This window comes from Pan troglodytes, chromosome 10, assembly GCF_028858775.2.
Source record: "Pan troglodytes isolate AG18354 chromosome 10, NHGRI_mPanTro3-v2.0_pri, whole genome shotgun sequence".
Classification (NCBI taxonomy): Eukaryota; Metazoa; Chordata; class Mammalia; order Primates; family Hominidae; genus Pan; species Pan troglodytes.
The window spans coordinates 139818612-139835548 of NC_072408.2; the positions used below are offsets into that span (position 1 = coordinate 139818612).

General features: G+C 41.7%; 1 protein-coding gene across 6 annotated transcripts in view; it reads right to left on the minus strand.

The window, feature by feature from the left end:
• Positions 1 to 11272: 11272 nt before the first annotated feature.
• The window catches only part of ZNF605 (zinc finger protein 605), a 35241-nt gene continuing 29576 nt past the window's right edge, over positions 11273 to 16937 (minus strand). For 3 of the 6 annotated variants that reach the window (XM_063785335.1, XM_054663874.2, XM_063785334.1), the window contains exon 4: positions 11273 to 14594. In XM_063785335.1, coding sequence (XP_063641405.1) covers positions 12805 to 14594 — 1790 coding nt within the window. In that variant the 3' untranslated portion in view covers positions 11273 to 12804. The remainder of the gene's footprint in view (positions 14595 to 16937) is intronic. The other 3 variants (XM_016924741.4, XM_063785333.1, XM_054663870.2) reach the window with 1 other exon arrangement.

Consider the following 16937-nt stretch of genomic DNA (forward strand, 5'->3'; position numbering starts at 1 on the left):
CCAGCTACTCAGGAGGCTGAGGCAGGAGAATGGCGTGAACCCGTGAGGCAGAGCTTGCAGTGAGCTGAGATCGCGCCACTGCACTCCAGCCTGGGCGACAGAGCGAGACTCCGCTCAAAAAAAAAAAAAAAAAAAAAAGATTATTGATACAGTTATGTTTATTTCTATCATTTTACTTTTTGCTTTCCATTGGCCTTGTGTTTTTTGTCCCTTATTATTTTCTATCTTCTTTTGGATTTAATCAAGCTTTCTCACTTCCGTTTTCAATAGCTATTCTTTAAGTGTTAATGTTAAGGTGTTTGCTATGTATACAAGACTGAACAAAGTCTAAAGGTAATCACTTAATCTGCTCTCTCCATAACCAACAGAGAGGCATCCCAATTTTTTTTTTTTTTTTTTTTTTTTTTTTTTGAGGCAGAGTTTTGCTCTTCTTACCCAGGCTGGAGTGTGATGGCGTGATCTCGGCTCACTGCAACCTCTTCCTCCCAGGTTCAAGCAATTCTCCTGCCTCAGCCTCCTGAGTAGCTGGGATTACAGGTGCCTGACACCACGCCCAGCTAATTTTTGTATTTTTAGTAGAGACGGGGGTTTCTCCATGTTGGTCGGGCTGGTCTCGAACTCCTGACCTCAGGTGATCCACCAGCCTCGGCCTCCCAAAGTGCTGGGATTACAGGTGTGAGCCACCACGCCTGGCTCCAATTTTTTTTTTTTTTTTTTTTTTGAGACAGAGTTTTCACTCTTGTTGCCCAGGCTGGAATGCAGTGGCACAGTCTTGGCTCACTACAACTTCCACCTCCCAGGTTCAAGCGATTCTCCTGCCTCAGCCTCCCAAGTAGCTGGGATTACAGACACCCACCACCACAGCTGGCTAATTTTTTGTATTTAGTAGAGAGAGGGTTTCACCATGTTGGTCTGGCTGGTCTGGAATTCCTGACCTCAGGTGATCTGTCTGCCTTGGCCTCCCAAAGTGCTGGGATTACAGTCGTGAGCCACTGCACCCAGCGTCCCAACATTTTTATCTCTGATCATCCTGAACACATACCATGTTACTCACTGTTTTAGTTCTGCGTTATTTTTGTTGCATAACCAGTAACATAACATTATTATTGTTAGTTTACATAGCCAATACTAGTTTAGGTTCACATGTATTACCTCCTGGCTTCACCCACTACTTTTCTCTGATGGCAATCTTTGGAAGTTCCTTCATTGAGGGTTTATTAGTGGTAAACTCTTTATCTTTGCTGTGGTGCAGTGTCTAGAATTTTTGTTAAGTGAAGGTTTTACATTTAAATCTTCATCTATTAAGTTTGAATATGGGATGAGTTATGGATTGAGGTTCATTTGTTTTGTATATTGATTTTCAATTGTTGCAGCACCATTTTTTTAAACCACTATTTTCATTGATTTGCCCTTGCAACTTTGTCAAAAATCAATTGACCATATACACCGAAGGTCTATTTATGTATTCTCAATTATGGTCCATGATCTATGTGTTTATCCTTTCTCTGACACAATGTTTAGATTGCTGTATCTTTACAGTAAGTTTCGAAGTCAGGGAGTGCGAGTCTTCCAACTTTGTTCTTCTTTGACAAAAGATGTTTTGGCTATTCTAGTTTCTTCTGCTTTTCCAAATAAATTTGATTAACTTGTTAATGTCTACAAAAACTCCTGCTGGAATTTCCATTGGGATCGCAATAAATTTATAGGTAAATCTAGAGAGAACTGACATTCTACTATTTATTGTTTCAAACCACAAATATGATACATATTTCCATTTATTTAGGATTTGGATTTCCCTTATTTCTCTCATAAGCATTTTGACGTTTTCAACATACAGATCTTTTATAACAACACTTACCCACTTCCCACCATTCTACCCCCATTCCTAAACCTTGGCAACACAAGAATCTGTCCTCCATTAAAAATGTTATGATTTCAGAAATGTTATATAAATGGAATAATACAATATGCATCCTTATGGGACTGATTTCTTGCATTTGGTGTATTTCTCTAGAGATTAATCCAAGTTTTTGTGTGTATCAGTAGTCCATTTATTTTCCTGAATAGCATTCCATATGTGTGTGCCACAATTTGTTTAACCATTTACCTTATTCTCAGTTTTTGGCTGTTCAAATAAACTGATATTAATCTGTGTACAGGTTTTGGTGAGAAAATATATTTATCTGGGATAAATCCCCAAAAGTGCAATTGCTAGGTTATATGGTAATTTGATGTTTAATTCATAAGAAACTGCCAAACTGTTTTCTAGAATTGCTGTACCGTTTTCCACTCCCACTGGTAATGTATTAGTGATACAGCTTCTATGTACCCTCAACATTTGATGGTGTCACTATTTTTTTTTTTTTAGACGGAGTCTTGCTCTGTTGCCCAGGCTGGAGTGCAATGGCGTGTCTTGGCTCACTGCAACCTCCGCCTCCAGGTACAAGCAGTTCTCTGCCTCAGCCTCCCAAGTAGCTGGGATTACAGGTGCGCACCACCATGCCTGGCTAATTTTTGTATTTTTAGTAGAGATGGGGTTTCACCATCTTGGCCAGGCTGGTCTCGAACTCCTGACCGCGTGATCCACCCGCCTCAGCCTCCCAAAGTGCTGGGCTTACAAGCATGAGCCACTGCACCCAGCCGCTGTCACTATTTCTTCTCTTTTTTGAGACGGAGTCACGCTCTGTCGCCCAGGCTGGGGTGCAGGGGCACAGTCTTGGTTCACTGTAAGCTCCACCTCCCAGGTTCACGCCATTCTCCTGCCTCAGACTATTTTTTACTTAAGCCATCTTGATATCTTGATAGGTGTGTAGTAGCACTTCATTGTGATTTGAATTTGCATTTCCCAAATCACTGATAGTGAATGTTTTTTCATGTGCTTGTCATCTGTTTTTCTCAGTGAAATACCTGTTAATGTCTACTGCCCATTTTATAATTTTTTTTTTTTCTTTTTTTTTGGGATGGAGTTTTGCTCTGTCACCCAGGCTGGAGTGCAATGGCACAGTCTTGGCTCACTGCAACCTCCAACTCCTGGATTCAAACGATTCTCCTGCCTCAGCCTCCCGAGTAGCTGGAATTACAGGTGCATGCCACCACACCCAGCTAATTTTTATATTTTTAGTATAGACGGGGTTTCACCATGTTGGCCAGGATGGTCTCAATCTCTTGACCTCGTGATCTGCCCACCTCGGCCTCCCAAAGTGCTGGGATTACAGGTGTGAGCTACCGCGCCTGGCCTGCTGTACAGTTTTAAAGACGAATTACATTGATGTATTTCGAAATATTCAACTTACCCTTACATATGTGGAATAAATCCCACTTGGTCATGGTGCATACTTCTTATATATTTTGAATTTTGTTTTCAAATATTTTGTTGAGGATTTTCACATGTAAGTTCATGACAGATATTGGCCTGTAGTTGTGTGTGTGTGCACACATGTGTGCATGCAGTCATGCTGTCTTCAGTTTGTTATCAGGGTAGTGTAATACTGGCCTCATAAAATGAGTTGAGAGGTATATTCCCCCTCTTCTATTTTTCTGGAATATCATGTAAAGCTGATATAAATTATTCTTTAAATGACTGGTACAGTTCTCCATCTGGGCCTAGAGATTTCTGTTTGGGTAGAACATTAGTAGTTCAATTTCTTTACTGGATATAGGGCTTTTCGATACTCAACTTCATCATGGGTGAGTTTTGGTAGTCTGTGGTTTTTAAGAAATTAATCCATTTCTTCCAAGCTGTTGAATTTATAAGTGTGAAGTTGTTAGTAGAGATCCTTTTTTATTTTTGATGTTGGCAAGGTCTGTAATAAAGTATTTATTTCATTTTTAATACTGGTGATTTGTATCTTTTTATTTCTGTCAATGTTGCTATAAGTTAATCATTTTTGTTAATTTTTTTAAGAATGAGCTTTAGTTGTCCTATTTTCAATCACTGACTTCAGTTCTTTATCATTTTCTTCCTTGCACTTGTTTTGGATTTATTTTGCACTTGTTTTTCTAGTTTCCTGAGGTAGAAACTTAAATTACTGATTTAAAAATCTTTCCTTATTTCTCATGTACACATTAGAAGGGTAAAATCTACTTTTTTGTATGTTTGTGTGTGTGTGTGTGTGTTTTTGAGACAGAGTCTTGCTCTGTCGCCCAGGCTGGAGTGCAGTGGCGCTATCTTGGCTCACTGCAACCTCCATCTTCCAGGTTCACGCCATTCTCCTGACCCAGCCTCCCGAGTAGCTGGGACTACAGGGGCCTGCCACCACGCCCAGCTAATTTTTTTTTTAATATTTTAGTAGAGATGGAGTTTCACCGTGTTAGCCAGGATGGTCTTGATCTCCTGACCTTGGGATCCGCCCGCCTCAGCCTCCCAAAGCGCTGGGATTACAGGCGTGAGCCACCACGCCTGGCCTACTTTTTTATATCAAGTTGTGTGTGTTTGCTTTTGTTTTGTTTTAGAGATGGGGTCTCACTCACTCCGTCACTCTGTTGCTCAGGCTAGAGTGCAATGGTGTGATAACTCACTGTAGCCTCAGACTGGGCTCCAGGAATCCTCCTACCTCAGCTTCCCACATCAGGCTAAACTTTTTTTTTTTTTCCAAGACAGTCTTGCTCTGTCACCCAGGCTGAAGTGCAGTGGTGCGATCTCAGCTCATTGCAACCTCTGCCTCCCAGGTTCAAGTGATTCTCCTGCTTCAGCCTCCAGAGGAGCTGGGGTTACAGGAGCCCACAACTGCGCCCAGCTAATTTTTGTATTTTTAGTAGAGATGGAGTTTCACCATATTGGCCAGGCTGGTCTCGAACTCCTGACCTCGTGATCTGCCGGCCTTGGCCTCCCAAAGTGCTGGCATTACAGGCTTGAGCCACCAGGTCCAGCCTAAAAAAAAATTTTTTTTTAGAGATGGGGTCTTGGCTGGGTGTGGTGACTCACACCTGTAATCCCAGCAATTTGGGAGGCTGAGGCAGGTGGATCACCTGAGGTCAGGAGTTTGAGACTAGGCTGGCCAACATGGTGAAACCCTGTCTCTACTAAAAATACAAAAAATTAGTTGGGCATGGTGGTGCACACCTGTAATCCCAGCTACTTGGGAAGCTGAGGCAGGATAATTCCTTGAACCTGGGAGGCGGAGGTTGTAGTGAGCTGAGATCGCACCACTGTACTCCAGCCTGGGTGACAGAGCAAGACTCCATCTCAAAAAAAAAAAAAAAAGAGAGATGGGGTCTTGCTATGTTGCCTACACTGGTCTGGAATTCCTGAGCTCAGTGATCCTTCCGCCTCTGCCACCCTAGTAGTTGGGATTACAGGAATAAGCCACTGCAGCGGGCAAGTTGTGTATATTTTGACAAATGCATAATTGTGCCATAGAAAACACCAGTTTTTAATATTATTTGAACCATCTAATTATAGTTACCAGTGCTTTAGAAAACAAGCCCACATAATTGCCTATGGGATGGACCAAATGACAGCTAATTGTTCATTGTCCTAAAGCAGGAAAGTTAAAAGGGGTGTAAAAAATTAACAGAAGTGGGTGGTTCTGCAAGGAAGGGGGTTAAGTAGACAGGATCAGGCTGGAGACGTTTCAGCTCACACTCTCACTGAGGAGAAAAGGAACAGACAAGAAACTGAAAGGGAACAGCTGCTTCTTTGGGTGTGGGGGTGTATCTGGATGCTTATGGATGACAACAAATTGAAAACTGATGATAATTCAGATTTAATTTGGGGATACCTGGTTGGAATGGAAACCAGAGTTTATTTGCAAATTGCTCCCAGTGATCACACTCACACATATGAATTCATGAAACAGTTTACTCAGTTAACATTTGCATACAGAGATTTTCTTTTCAAACAGAGCACAGAAGGAAGTGTCAGTAACAGGTCTGACCTCACACAGCTGCCCATGCAATGATGAGTGGATCAAACACTACGGCTTATACAAGATGCTCCTCACAGAATGAAAAACAGCTGCTCATTTTCAGTTAGCTATTAGCCTTTTAGCCCCACCCTTGTTTTCTCTTTTTTTGAGACGGAGTGTCACTCTGTTGCTCAGGCTGGAGTGCAGTGGTGGTGCCATCTTGGCTCACTGCAACCTCCAACTCCTGGGTTCATGTGATTTGCCCACCTCAGCCTCCCGAGCAGCTGGGTTTACAGGTGCTCCACCACACCCGGCTATTTTTTTGTTTTGTATGTTTAGTAGAGATAGGGTTTTGCCATGTTGGCCAGGCTGCTCTTGAGCTCCTGAACTCAAGTGATCCACCCACCTTGGCCTCCCAAAGTGCTGGGATGACAGGCGTGAGCCATCGCACCTGGCCAGCCTTACCCTTGTAATGAAGCAGTGAAGTACAGCTGGCCCACATCTCAGCCAACATCATCTTCTGACAGAATCTGCTTCATACAAACACATTACACACAACGGGACACAATGCACATGCCTTGTTCATACCCTCAGAGCTGCCTGGCAAATACCATGGTTTGGGGACGAATCTACACTAGACCTGCGTGGCTGCAGTGGTAACACTCCATTGCCTAACTGCTCCTTTCACATGAGCACGCACTAATGAAAATAAAAAGTTAATTCACCTCTCCCACCCCCTATTGTAAGTTTAAGCTTGATTTGTTTTTTTAAGTACTTTTAGTGATAGGAATGCTTACTTGCTTTATTATTTTTGTGGAGAACAAAGTGCCACTATGTTGCCCAGGCTGGCCTCAAACTCTTGGGCTCAAGCTCTCCTCTCCTCCCAACTGGGCTTCCCAAAGTCCTGGGATTGCAGGCAGCATGAGCCACCACATCTGGCCAGTAATGCCTTTTTTTTTTTTTGAGATGGAGTCTCGCTTTGTCGCTCAGGCCAGAGTGAGTGCAGTGGCGCGATCTCAGCTCACTGCAAGCTCCGCCTCCCGGGTTCATGCCATTCTCCTGCCTCAGCCTCCTGAGTAGCTGGGACTACAGGCGCCCGCCACCACGCGCGGCTAATTTTTTGTATTTTTAGTAGAGACGGGGTTTCACCTTGTTAGCCAGGATGGTCTCAATCTCCTGACCTCGTGATCCACCCATCTTGGCCTCCCAAAGTGCTGAGATTACAGGCATGAGCCACCATGCCCGGCCCTGGCCAGTAATTCTTAAATGAGAACTTCAAGTTATAAATGTCCCTTCACTTACATTTCTTTTCATCTTAACAGTGAATGCCTCGATAGCTACATTCTTTTTGCTGTGCACATTTCGAGATTTAGGTATCACTAAATAAGTTTGGTGTTCCCTGTTTTTTTTTTTTTTTTTGTGATGGAGTCCGCTTTGTCACCCAGGCTGGAGTGCAGTGGTGTGATCTCAGCTCACTGCAACATCGGCTTCCTGGGTTCAAGCGATTCTCCTGCCTCAGCCTCCAGAGTAGCTGGGACTACACACATGCCACCAAGCCTGGCTAATTTTTGCATTTTTAGTAGAGATGGGGTTTCACCATATTGGCCAGGCTGGTCTCGAACTCCTGACCTTGTGATCTGCCTGCCTTAGCCTCCCAAAGTGTTATGATTACAGGTGTGAGCCACCGCGCCCAGCGCCTGATTTATTTATTTTTTTGAGACAGAGCCTCGCTCTATCACCCAGGCTGGAGTGCAGTGGTGTGATCTTGGCTCACTGCAAGCTCCACCTCCCAGGTTCACGCCATTCTCCTGCTTCAGCCTCCTGAGTAGCTGGGACTACAGGCGCTGGCCACCTCACCTGGCTAATTTTTTGTATTTTTAGTAGAGACGGGGTTTCACCGTGTTAGCCAGGATGGTCTCGATCTCCTGACCTAGTGATCCACCCGCCTTGGCCTCCCAAAGTGCTGGGATTACAGGCGTGAGCCACCGCGCCTGGCCTGGTTTATTTAATGTTAGCATTCTGACAAGATGTTAAATGACCTGGATACAATGAGTAATAATTGTGTTCTAAGTTGCAAAGATCCCATAAGGGAAATAAAGAATTATTAAATATCATCACCAACTTCACAGATTTGGTCTCAAAGTAAATCTGCTACATACTAAATAATTTAAATTAATATGGTGATGGAGTGTGTGGCGTTGGAAGAAAACTTGTTGAAGAAAGCTTACTTTATTTTTATTCATTTAAGAGGCAAGGTTTCACTCTGTCACTCAGGCTGGAATGCAGTGGCCCCATCATGGCTCACTGCAGCCTTGAACTCCTGGGCTCAAGTGACCCTTCTGCCTCAGCTTCCCAAGTAGCTGGGATTACAGACATGCACCATCATGGCTAACTTTTTTTTTTTTGAGATGGACTTTTGTTCTTGTTGCCCAGACTGGAGTGCAATGCCGTGATCTCGGCTCACTGCAACCTCCTCCTCCCAGGTACAGGTGATTCTCTTGTCTCAGCCTCCCAAGTAGCTCGGATTACAGGCATGTGCCACCATGCCCGGCTAATTTTTTTGTATTTAGTAGAGACGGGGTTTCACCATGTTATTCAGGCTGGTCGCGAACTCCTGAACTCAGGTGATCCACCCACCTCGGCCTCCCAAAGTGCTGGGATTACAGGCTTGTGTCACTGCACCCAGCCTCTCATGGCTAATTAAAAATTTTTTTTGTAGAGATGAGTCTTGCTATGTTGTCCAGCTGGTCTCAAATGCCTGGGCTCAAGCGGTCCTCCCAATTTGGCCTCCCCAAGCACTGGGATTACAGGTGTGAGACACCACCCCCAGTTGAAAAGTTACTTTGGATATAACTGATTTGAATTTTATTCTTGTGAAATAGTGATGAGATTTTATATTGTCTACTTCTAAGCGGCAGACAGTCATCATGAGGCAAATAAAATTTTCTAAGGTAAGGAGAGTGAGAATGGCCTTTCCCCTTTAGTCTATGGCAAAATAAAGGGGGGCATGGGAGAATCCTGATGGTGGAAACCATTTTATTCTCATACACAGGTTATTACAGCACAGTTAGGAAGAGACAATCACAACTCACAATGCTATATTCAAATTATGCCAAAGTCCCAACATATTCATTTCATTTGCAAGTTAGTTCCTAAAAGATCAGAGCAGAGTGATACACAAGTTTATTAACACAGACTACAACGTCAATGAAGCCTCCTGGCATTGTCGGAAATAGAAAACATGTATAAAGATCTTCAAAATGCAGGTTAAAATGCAAATCCGAGTGAAAGGAAAAAGCACTACTGTGAAGCCTAACGGCAATTATTTCCCTTCAAAGGAGGTTTGTGTCCAGCTGGAGAGAAGGCCTGGTGGACAGAAGACAAAGGAAGGCAAAATTCCTAAAGGAGAAATTCAAAAAATGACGGGGGTGCTGCCCTCTGCTGGGCCTCTTTGGCAGTCGACTTCAACTTAATGCATTAGCGCCGTAAGGTTGTAAGAGAAGCAACTCCGGCTTGATCTTAGAAAAGCTGATTTTCTTTTTGGCAGCATATTTCTGGTGAGAACTGATGGGAAAGGTGGTGTGGATTCGTGGACGAAGTCTCTAACGTAATCTTGACTACTGAAGGGTAAAGACTTGCCCACAGGTTCGAGATTACATGAATTATCCACAACGAATGGTAGCAGATGATGGGTCAGGGGTATTTTAATTGTACAGCATAACACTTTAGAGAGCTGGGAAGTATGGGACATCATTCCCGTCTTTTTTCACTCAGTAACTGATTATCTTGTTTCTTGTCCACGGATATTTAACCTAAATAACAATGCTTTTTGAAGGTTGTTTGGCTAACCCAGAGGTAGTAAAAGACTTCGTAAGTCTTTCTATTACTGAAGAGGAGCTTAGTAATAACTGCAAGTCTATTTATATATGTAGCAGATGGTAACAATCTCCAGAGCCACTGACATATGCAGCAGAAAAGCACAAAGAACTTTGTATTTGTTATAATTTCTACTGCATTGTCCAGATACAGATAGAAAATACTGATATGTAGTGTGGGGAATCTTGAGACATTTCAGCCTATGCACTATGAGGCACTTGTACTGATAACTGATTATCACAATTTTATTAAATGCTCATCATTTAACAGATGGCACAGAAAATAAGTGGCACACTCAAAATATTAACTCAAGAACAATTAATAAAGGCACTATTTACAAATATGTGTTCACAATTAAAGACACCCAACCAGTGGGTTGGGGAAGCACCCAGTATTAGTTAAGTCTGAAGATCATGGAGAGGGAATGGTGTCAACTGAAACCGAGAGATCTACAGCCATAGATGGGGCTTCCCAAAGGAAGCTGTATCCTTACGGGAACACAGAAGCTACCTTAAACCATGGTCCAGGCAGGAGGAAGGGAACGGTAATAAATAACTTTTTCTCCTCCCACCTCTGGTATCTCCCACTGTTCAAACCTATGAAGAAACCCCAGTCTCTAGAAGACAGCCTCAGGGGGGAGCAGAGCAGAAAATGGGGGAAAAGGGATCGAAGAAATAGGGAATACTCAGCACACATGCAGATCCACAATACATACAATTTCTGTCATGTGCCTGCTACAAATTCAAGCTACCCCGAGCCCTGAAGGAATAGGCTTCTGACTCAGATGATGCAGTCTACTCAACTATATTTAAAAATTCACACTTAAGTGTTATCATCATCACACTTTACTTCTAAATAAACTCCAAATACGTTATCATTACTTTGGCTTTAAGCAGCCAATTCCCTTTTAAAAAGATTTTAAAAAGAGAGAAATATCTTTTATATTTACCCCCATATTCACCATTTTCAGAACTTCATTCCTTTGTACAGACCCAAACTTAAGTTTTGTATTATTTTCCTGCTGCCCTCAAACATCCTTTAATGTTTCCCGAAGACAGGTCTACAGGTAATAAAATTACCTTTGATTTAGTTTGTCTGAAACAGTCTTTATTTTGCCTTCATTTTTGAAAACGTTTTTGACAGTAACAGAATTCTAGGTTGCAGGGTTTGTTGTTTATTTCATTAAGGAATTTAGAGATAATACTCCATTGTCTTACAGCTTGCATAGTTCTCACCAGAAATATGCTGCCATTCTTTGTTCATGTGTATGTATTATCTTTTTTTCTCAAGGTGTTTTAAAAGTATTCTGTTTATCAGTGCTTTTCATGAATGTGACTCTGAGGTGCACTGCTGTGATATAAATTATGTTTATTCTACTTCAGGTCATTTGAGCTTCTTGAATATGTGGGGGTATTGTTTTCATCAGATTTGGAAAATCTTTAGCCATTATTTATTCAAATACTTCTTCATGCCTCTTCATTTTCTCCTCTCCTTCTGGGACTCCAGTTACACATATATTACACTACTGTAATGGTTTTCCTATTCTCTTTCTCTAAGTCTTTTTTTCTCTCTGTATATCACTTTGATAGTTTTTATTCTTACTCTTCAAGTTCATTGATTTTTTTTTCTTTTTCTGTATCTAATCTCTCCACTCGGGATTTTAACAAAATCAGAAGTTGATTTCATCCCTAGAAGTTCCATTTTGGCCATTAAAAATATCTCTTATACCTCAGGTTTCATCAACCTTATGTTTTCCTCTACTTTATATTTACAATAGCTCTTTTAATATCCTTGTCTACTAATTCCATCACCTCTGTCTTTTCTGGGTTTCTACTGATTTTTCTCCTGGTTATAAGTCATATTTTATTGCTTCTTTGCATAACAGATTAGTTTTTTTGGATGCCAGACACTATAGGTCCAGAGTAGCTTTTAATCTAGAGTTAATTAGCTGCACTACTAAAACAAAACCTTTCTGAGAATTCTACCTGATGCTCCATGTGTTTCCACTCTGTTTCCACTCTGGCTGCTGAGAACATAAACTATTCTCAGCCCTGCATGAGTTCCAGGAATTGTTCAGCCTGCTGCTTTCCAGTGCTTCTTTTCCTGGCCTCAGTGCAAGTCAGTACTAAGTCAAAGGACTCAGGGGGACTCCCAGCAGACTTCTTGAGCCCTGTATCTAGGAGGATCCCATCTCTCCAGTACTTTCCCCTGGAAATTCTAGCTGCTGTGGCCTCCCCAACTGCCAGTCCTGTCTCTTCAATTCAGCGAGATTTATTGTTTCCCTTCCCTGAACTGCAGCCTAGGAACTGCCGTGAACTGCAGCCTAGGAACTGCCGTGCGGGGGCAGGCTGAGAAACCATGGTGCTCACCTCACTCTGTCTGCAGTCTCCTGAGGATCACAAACCTGTGCTTGTCCTATGTCTAAAAACCATTACCTATTATACGTATTGTATAGCTTCTAGTTGTTTAAGGCAGGAGAGGAAATCTGACCCTTGTTATTCCATCACAGCAGACAGGAGAACTCTTCACATCTAAGTAAACACACCTCACACTTAAAATTCACTGCTTTTTGTAATAATTGATGTATAAAGAACACCACTTCCTTACAGAACTATTTCAATAGCATCATGCTTGTCAAATTCTTTACATTATTGAGACTACTCTTCAGTATGAACCTCTGTAGGTATTATTCTCAAGTGTACAGTGAGTTGTCCTTTCTTGAAATCTTCCACTTTGTTATAAAAAACAATAGAATTTTCTTCCTGTTTAGGTCTTCTAAACATTTAATAAACTGACTTTTGACTAAAAGCTTCTCTACTATCACAACACTAATAAGGTTTTCACCTCAATGAGTCATCCAATATGTAACGAGTAGTGTCTTCTGGGAGATGACTTTTTTTACACTGTTTGCTTTTTAAAAACTTCTCTTTCTAAATTCTGCTTAGTGACTGTTGACTCCTCAATTCAAGCTTTTTCAACAGTCACTGCCTCAATAGGGTTTCTCTCCCATATGCATCCTCAAAAGTGTCAGAAAGTATGACATTTGATAGCAACCTTTCTGCATTCGCCAAAGTCATGATTTTTATATTATATGATTTCTCTGATGTATCATAAGCTGCGACTTCCTGTTGAAGGTGGTCCCACACTCATTGCATCCATAGTATTTATCTCCTGTATGAATCCTCTGATGCCTCATAAGGTGTGACTTTCTTGTGAAAGATTTCCCACATTCACCACATTTATATGGTCTCTCTCCTGTATGAATTCTCTGATGTATAATGAGCTGTGCCTTCTCAAAGAAAGCTTTTGCACAATCGCTGCATCCATAGGTTTTCTCTCCTGTGTGATTTCTTTGATGCTTAATGAGCTGCACTTTCTGAACAAATGCTTTCCCACATTCACTGCATTCATAGGGTTTCTCCCCTGTATGAATTCTCTGATGCCTAAGAAGCTGTGGCTTCCAGGCAAAAGCTTTCCTACATTCACTACATTCAAAGGGCTTTTCTCCAGTATGGGTTCTCTGATGATGAATGAGACTTGACTTCTCACTGAAGGTTTTCCTGCATTCACTGCATTCATAGGGTTTCTCACCTGTATGTGTTCTCTGATGTGATATCAGGCTTGACTTCTGGGTGAAGGCCTTCCCACACTCACTGCATTCATAAGGCTTCTCCCCAGTGTGTGTTCTGTGATGTGTTAGGAGCTGGGACTTCCCAAAGAAGGTTTTCCCACATTGAATGCATCCATATGGTTTCTCTCCTAAGTGAATTTTTTGATGTCTTATTAACTCTGACTTCTTAAAGAAGGCCTCTTCACAATCACTGCATCGATAGTTCTTCTCTCCTGTGTGAGTTATCTGATGTTTAATCAGCTGTGGTTTTCTGATGAAGGCTTCACCACATTCGTTGCATTCGTAGGGCTTCTCTCCTGTATGAATCCTCTGATGCCTAATGAGAAGTGAGTTCCTGCTGAAGGCTTTTTGACACTCACTACATGCGTAAGGTTTCTTCCCTGTGTGGGTCCTCTGATGAGTAATAAGCTGCGACTTCCAAAAGAAGGCTTTTCCACAGTGACTACATGTATACGGTTTCTCTCCTGTGTGCGTTCTCTGATGTGTGATGAGTTTTAATTTCTGGGAGAATGCTTTCCCACACTCACTGCAACTGTAGGGTTTCTCTATTGTGTGAGTTATCTGATGTCTTTTAAGCTGCGACTTCCTACTGAAGGCTTTTCCACATTCACTGCATCCATACGGCTTCTCTCCAGTATGAATTCTCTGATGTAAAATGAGGAGTGACTTCCTACTAAAAGCTTTCTGACATTCGCTGCACCCATGCGGTTTTTCTCCTGAGTGAGTTCTTTGATGAACAGTGAGCAGTGACTTCTGTGAAAAGGCTTTTCCACACTCACTGCATTGATAGGGCTTCTCTCCTGTATGAGTTCTCTGGTGTATAACAAGTTGTGACTTCTTGTTAAAAAATCTGCCACATTCCATGCATAAATAGACTCCTGTGTGTGTTATATGATTAGCAGTGAGCCATGGCTCTTTGTTGCTGGATTTTCTACATGTATTGCAATCACAGTATTTTATTCCACCATGGGTTCTGTCAGGTTTGATACAGAACAATAATTTCTTATTGAGTTCATCAATTTTCTTTCTTTCACAATTATTTTTTGGAATAAGCAAATCAAAAGGACATTTCAAACTTTTTTCTCCTGTGCCACATTTATGGGATCTCATTCCTACATGAACAATGTTTATGCTTGAATTAAATATTTTTCCAAAAACATCATATTTATGGCCTCTCTCCATACTTTTAAGGTTGTCTTGATTATCTCGGAGCCACATTTTGGGATTATCTAGCCAGACTTCTAAAAAGAGAAAAAATGAACCATACTGTGTAATTCCTTCAATTATTATGCTTATTGCATAAAGCTTCTGAAATGGCGCCATAATCCCAGTTTTTAAAATTCCCTCAAATAATGTGTACTTATTGGGCATTGACAATTTTAACAGAAATGAAAATGAACTTTTAAGTTACAAATGTTTAAATACATGAACTTTTATTTTTACTGTTTATATATATATTTTTGAGATGGAGTCTCGTGCTGTCACCAGGCTGGAGTGCAGTGGCATGATCTTGGCTCACTGCAACCTCTGCCTCCCGGGTTCAAGCAATTCTCCTGCCTCAGCCTCCCGAGTAGCTGGAATTACAGGCATGTGCCACCACACCTGGCTACTTTTTGTATTTTTAGTAGAGACGGGGTTTCACCATGTTAGCCAGGATGGTCTCGATCTCTTGACCTCGTGATCCACCCGCCTCAGCCTCCCAAAGTGCTGGGATTACAGGTGTGAGCCACTGCGCCCAGCCTTATTTTTTTTTTAGAGGGAGTTTCGCTCTGTCACCACGCTGGAGTGCAGTGGTGCGACATCAGCTCACCGCAACCTCCACCTCCCGGGTTCAAGCGTTTCCCCTGCCTCAGCCTCCTGAGTAGCTGAGACTACAGGTGTGCGCCATCACACTTGGCTAATTTTTGTATTTTTAGTAGAGATGGGGTTTCACCATGTTAGCCAGGATGGTCTCGATCTCCTGACCTCATGATCCGCCCGCCTCGGCCTCCCAAAGTGCTGGGATTACAGGCGTGAGCCACCACACCTGGCTAAATACATGAACTTTTAAATAAGGAAATATTAAATATACTCAAAGAACAGTGATCATGAGATGAAAGAGCCTGGAGCAATTTCCAATCAAATACTGAAGTGATTAGTTTACTTTTTTGACAATAATCTATGATTATCTACTATGTGTCCAGAACTTAGTATCAGAAGATCAGAGAAGAAGTGAGGTAATATAGTTAAGAATGTGAATATTAAAAACATAAAAATGCAACATTAGTATATATTGTTGAATGGTATAATAGAAAAAGTAAGGGATATAATGCAGAATAAATGTACAATATCAACTTTACACCTGAAAGATAAGAAACTTTTTTTGTACTATTATTGCATTTATAAAATATTCTTATTTGGGATCATTACTTAAATCACTGATATCAATAACTTCACCATCATCAGTAAAACTTCCTCTTGGAATTATCCAAGAGTTCTCCAGAGCTCAGTATCAACACTTCTATTCAACTTCTTCACATTCATCCTCCTTTAATCGGATCTGTAAAGTACATATTTTATGTATATGTAATGCTATCACTGGAAATTACTCCTAACCACAATAATTTTTTATAATAGTAGAACAGATATTTTCATCCAATAAGTACAATTGTTTGTGATTTCTACAAGACCATTTATTGCATATTTTAAAGGTTTATTTACTTGACTTTTTGATGATATTATTTACTAGCAATTGTGGGGTAATATTCTCAGGAAGTACTCTGCGAGATGAAAAGATCTGGCATGGTCTCAAATATAAAACGAGGCTGGGCCTGGTGGCAGCTCACAACAACAATCCCAGCACTTTGGGAGGCTGAGGTGGGAGGACTGCTTGAGCCCAGGAGTTTGAGACCAGCCTGGGCAACATATGGAGAAACTGTCCCTTCAAATTTATTTTTTCTAAAATTAGCCATGTGTGGTGGTGCACACGTGAAGTCCCAGCTACTTGTGAGGCAGAGGGGGTGGATCACTAGAGCCTGAGAGGTTGAGGTTGCAGTGAGCCATAACTGCATCACTGCACTCCAGCCTAGGAGACAGAGTGAGACACAGGCTCAAAAACAAAACAAAACAAAAGAAAACAAAAAACCCCCAAAACTACTCTTTTCTAGGGAAGAAAAAGCCTCATCTAATTCTCAGATATCAGAATTTCAGATGAAGCAGGCTGGCTGCAGTGACTGATGCCTGGAATCCCAGCACTTCAGGGGGCTGAGGTGGATGGATCACTTGAACCCAGGAGTTCAAGACCAGCCTGGCCAACATGGTGAAACCCCATCTCTACCCAAATACAAAAATTAGCCAGGTGTGGTGGTGCACACCTGTAGTCCCAGCTACTTGGGAGGCTGAGGTGGGAGGAGGTGGTGTGAGATGAGAGTGAGCCCACTGCACGTCAGCCTGCGTGACTGAGTGAGACCCCATCTCAAAAAGAAAATAGAATTTCAGAGGAAGCACAACTGCTGATATGGAAAATTAAAGAAAGACTCAGTGTTTCGGGCATAAACAAAGATGATAATACTATTCATTGAGATGAAAAAGACTATGCAAAGAAG